At 48.2% G+C, this 5,000-nt stretch overlaps 1 protein-coding gene across 1 annotated transcript in view; it reads right to left on the reverse strand.

Annotated features, from left to right (window-relative positions):
- grid1b (glutamate receptor, ionotropic, delta 1b) overlaps window positions 1-5,000 on the reverse strand; it is a 402,913-nt gene that overhangs the window by 29,952 nt on the left and 367,961 nt on the right. Inside the window, exons 11-12 of the mRNA XM_042086585.1 lie at window positions 2,809-3,145; window positions 934-1,004 (exon numbers count right to left, since the gene is read on the reverse strand). Of these exons, the coding sequence (XP_041942519.1) occupies window positions 934-1,004; window positions 2,809-3,145 (408 nt within the window). The remainder of the gene's footprint in view (window positions 1-933; window positions 1,005-2,808; window positions 3,146-5,000) is intronic.

Raw genomic sequence — 5,000 nt, forward strand, 5'->3', positions numbered from 1 at the left:
GAAAGGAGGGAGAGAGAGAGAAGGAGGGAGTGAGAGAGAGAGGGAGAGAGGGGAAGGGAGAGAGAGAGAGGAAGAGAAAGAGGTGACTTCTTTGACATTTATATGAAACAAGCAAAGTAGATCAGTCCTGCCCAACATAATAATGTATTTTGTTTTGTATCAGCAGATACAAAGACAGTTTTATAGATTAGTCCCACCCCATTTATTTAGTGCACTCTTAGTGGATATCTGTGTTTTTAAAAGACCAAATTGCAAACACAGCGTTATATTGACATGAGTGAGAGAGCAGAGGGGGGAGCAGAAGGGAGTGGAGAGGAGAGGAGAGGAGAGGAGAGTAGAGGAGAGGAGAGAGGAGAGGAGAGGAGAAGGGAGAGGAGGAGAGGAGGAGAGGAGAGAGGAGGGGAGAGGGGAGGAGAGGAGAGGAGAGGAGAGGAGAGTAGAGGAGAGGAGAGGAGAGAGAGGAGAGGAGAGGAGAGGAGGGGAGAGGAGTGGAGAGGAGGGGAGAGGAGAGGAGAGGAGGAGAGGAGAGGAGAGGAGGGGAGAGGAGTGGAGAGGAGGGGAGAGGAGAGGAGAGGAGGAGAGGAGAGGAGTGGAGAGGAGAGGAGAGGAGAGGAGAAGGGAGAGGAGTGGAGAGGAGAGGAGAGGAGAGGAGGAGAGGAGAGGAGGAGGGGAGAGGAGAGGAGAAGGGAGAGGAGAGGAGGGGAGAGGAGAGGGGAGAGGAGAGGAGAGGAGAGGAGAGGAGAAGGGAGAGGAGGAGAGGAGAGGAGTGGAGAGGAGAGGAGAGGAGAGGAGAGGAGAGGAGAAGCCTTGGCTAGTTTGGTTCTTGGTCCTGCTGTGTGCTGAGTGTCTCACTGCTAATGCAGCGTTGCTCGACTCAGCTGGAGAAAACAGAGCATTGGACTGGAGTAGCCCAGCAGCCTTCAGCACCCTGACCTTGACTCTGACCTTGACCTTGACCTTGACCCTGCCCCCTAACTCGGCCTCGTGTGGCGGGGATGGTGGCCCTGGAGGGAGCCGGGAGCGAGGCTGGCATGGACCAGTGGAAGAGAGGAAGGAGCAGAACAAAACAGCAAGGCAGCTGCAGATCAGCAGAATACTTGTATAGGAGAATAAAAAAGTCAAGCTTTTAGAAACTCAGCTTTTAGCCGTTTCTGAAGGGGGTGGAGAGAAGAGCTGCTCTGGGAGAGAGAGAGGGGGGGTTACAGGAGTGAGTGGAGAGAGGGGGGGGGGGCAGGAGAGGATCTATACAGGAGTGAGTGGAGAGAGGGGGGGGCAGGAGAGGGTCTATACAGGAGTGAGTGGAGAGAGAAGGGGGGGGGTTACAGGAGTGAGGGGGGGGGGGGGTCTATACAGGAGTGAGGGGAGAGAGGGGGGGGGTTACAGGAGTGAGTGGAGAGAGGAGATGCTTTGTTTGCCCTCTTTGTCCTCTTGGTCTGATTCAATGCATTCAGTGCTGATTCTTTTGGGTGATTCTGCATGTTTTAATGTATTTGAAAATGTAAGCAACTTTAAACAGCAGTCCCGCAGTCAAAGTATTCAAATGTTAAAATTGCAATAGAACAGTTCAACAATGCACTGTGAGTGGACATGCCATATTTACAACAATGCGTTTGGGCATTGCAGTTGCAGAGGGCCTGTTAACAGCTGGTGACCGGTCACTCATGAGAGCAAACCAGCTGATTTCACTACAGTGTAACTGTTAAATAAAAAACAAATGCAACAGAATTAGGAGACAAGAGATGCCAGATGGGGCCTTGTTTGTTTGAAGATCTTGGTTTGTTATGATGAATACTGTCCAGTTTAATCCAAACAGAATGATTTTGATGAATAAAAACGGACTGAAAAAAAAACATACTCATCTTAATAAATGAAATATGCTCTCTAAGCTTTTGATCAAGTATTCAGATTATGTTATTGCATCCTGATCGTGCACATACTTATTATTCTTACCTTGGCACCTCCTGGAGACTTGCTAATGCAGATCATTAAACCCCACTAACCTTGTTTTGCTATGTAGTCAAAACAGTCAATACCACTGTCTCTCTCTCTCTCTCTCTCTCTCTCTCTCTCTCTCTCTCTCATACACAACACACACAGACACAGACACACACACACACACACACACACATGGGCCTGCTGTAAAAGCATTACCATTAGGCTGAGGTGTTTGGAGGAGCTACTGGGCAAGGCCTTCTCAGATTTAATAAGTCGCCCAGTCAACGAACAAGCCAACAGGGTTAGGTGGCAGAGCGCCAGGCACTGAGCGATGCATCTCTCGGTTGTTGGCAGAGCAGGCTGTGTTTGGGGGTGTGGGGGATAGTTGCCGAGGTGGTCGTGTCTTTTATTCCCATGTTTTCGGGGTATTCAGTGGCAGAAGAAGACTGAACATCTGCCCTTAAAGACTGAACATCTGCCCTCAAAGGCATCTCAGTGGTGGAAGAAGACTGAACATCTTCCCTCAAAGGCACCTCAGTGGTGGAAGAAGACTGAACATCTGCCCTCAAAGGCACCTCAGTGGTGGCGGCAGCAAACACACTTCAGATTCAGCCAGCGTGTGTCACGCCATGCATGTTCAAATGGACGAGGCAGTGGTGACTTTTCTCATGTGTAGTTCAGCAGTGGTGACTATTCTCCCAGAATAGAACACCCAGATGGTTCTGCTGTAACGCCCCATAGACCACCCAGATAGCTCTGTGTAGAGAACGCATGTACCTTGCTGTACGAACGCCCCATAGACCACCCAGATGGCGCTGTGTAGAGAACACCCCGTAGACCACCCAGATAGCTCTGTGTAGAGAACGCATGTACCTTGCTGTACGAACGCCCCGTAGACCACCCAGATGGCGCTGTGCAGGGAGCTGGACACCGTGGACACCTGCTGGTGTGGGGGTGGCGGCGGGTTCTGGCTCCGTAGGGACTGGACGCGGGCCAGCAGGAAGATGAGCACCCCGACCACAGGGATGGCGGCCGCGATGCAGGCCCACACGGCCAGGTCAAAGGGTGCGAAAAGCGAGAATATGTTGATCTTCTCCTCAGGCTTCCGCAGCAGGATTCCCACTGAGTAGTCCATGTAGCGCTTGCTGAAGTCCACCACGTTCTCCCGCTCGGGCGTGATGGTGATGGCCGACACCGCCAGGTCCGCTCGCTGGAGGACAGAAGGGGGAAAAGTAAGGCAACACAAGAGGGTCACACAGAGTAAACATGATTTGTTTATTGACTCAGCTCAACCCAGGCAAGACATCTTGCACTGAGTAAAGTCAAGTGATCACTGCACACACAGCGTGGAATAGCTCATTTATTTATTGACTCTACTCAACCCAGGGAAGGCACCTTGTTGCTCTGACTGACTTAAGTAAAGTCAAGTGATCGCACCAAGTGGTTTGGGTTGCAGAAATGAGCGCATGTTCTGGGTGGAAATCCATCCACAACGCCAAGCTCAAATAAGAACGTAAAGGAGAGCTAGAAGTGTAGTGCAGACGTCCTGTGTAAAGCCCACGTTTTAATTGTTGCTATGTTGGTTTTTTATGTTTTAATTATTACTTTTAACCATTTATGCTATCACCTTGTGTGTTTTATGTTTTCTTATTATTATTATTTTATTATTCTTCTTTACTTTTTAAACTATTCTTTGACTATTGCCCGTCTATGTTTTTATTAGCTATTCCTGTTTGCTTTTGTTTATGTAAAGCACATTGAATGACCTCTTTGTATGAAATGCGCTATATAAATAAAGTTGTAAACTTGACTTGACAAGTTCTGCACATGTTGGAAGGGACTTGCTGGCTGTGCTGGTGGTTTGGTCACTACTTTCAGAGTTAGTCAACTTCCTGTTTGATACAACTGGCTGTGCTGGCGTTTGGTCACTACTTTCAGAGTTGGTCAGCTTCCTGTTTGATTCAACTGGCTGTGCTGGCGGTTTGGTCACTACTTTCAGAGTTGGTCAGCTTCCTGTTTGATACGACTGGCTGTGCTGGCGGTTTGGTCACTACTTTCAGAGCTGATACGACTGGGCTGTGCTGGTCATTTGGTCACTTCCTGTCTGATACGACTGGGCTGTGCTGGTGGTTAGGTCACTTCCTGTGTGATACAATTGGGCTGTGCTGGTGGTTAGGTCACTTGCTGTGTGATACGACTGGGCTGGGGTGGTGGCTAGGTCACTTCCTGTGTGATATGACTGGGCTGGGGTGGTGGTTAGGTCACTTCCTGTGTGATACGACTGGGCTGTGCTGGTGGTTAGGTCACTTCCTGTGTGATATGACTGGGCTGGGGTGGTGGTTAGGTCACTTCCTGTGTGATACGACTGGGCTGGGGTGGTGGTTAGGTCACTTCCTGTGTGATACGACTGGGCTGGGGTGAGCTCTAAAGCTGCAGCTGTCTAGTCTCGATAACCTATCTGTGATCTCGGATCATTTGTTCCAGTGGTGAAGAAAAGTATGTGTGGTCGCTTCCACAATTTGTTGCCATGGTAAATCGCTGCTGTCCAGGGGTCTGATGTGTTTGTTAGTGCAGTCCAGATATAGAACAAACTCCCTGAGCACATTAAGACTGCTCCAACCATTGCCACTTTTAAAACCCAATTGAAGACCACCCTCTTCTCTATGGTTTTTTCCTGTTTTTAATTTATTTTTATTGCTTTTATTGTTTTTACTTATTCTACTACTGTGATATATTTTATACTTGTGATATATTTTATACCTGTTTACTTTTATTTGAGGTAATGCCTTAACTATGTACAGTAAAGCACATTGTGTCTACCTGGGGTATGAAATGCGCTATATAAATAAATTGCCTTGCCTTTGCTTGCCTTAGTGTCCAAGTGCATGTGTGGGTCTGGGACAAATAGATTTTAGGACAAACTGGGTCAAGCCACCACCAAAACCGATAACAATGTCTCAGTGTCAATCCTACTGGTTCTTTTTTAAATATCTATATATTACCAAGGTTAGTTGCTTATATCTATTTAGAAAACCCAGTCATTTTCTTTAATATTTGGATCAGTA

Source organism: Alosa sapidissima, chromosome 3, assembly GCF_018492685.1.
Source record: "Alosa sapidissima isolate fAloSap1 chromosome 3, fAloSap1.pri, whole genome shotgun sequence".
NCBI lineage: Eukaryota > Metazoa > Chordata > Actinopteri > Clupeiformes > Clupeidae > Alosa > Alosa sapidissima.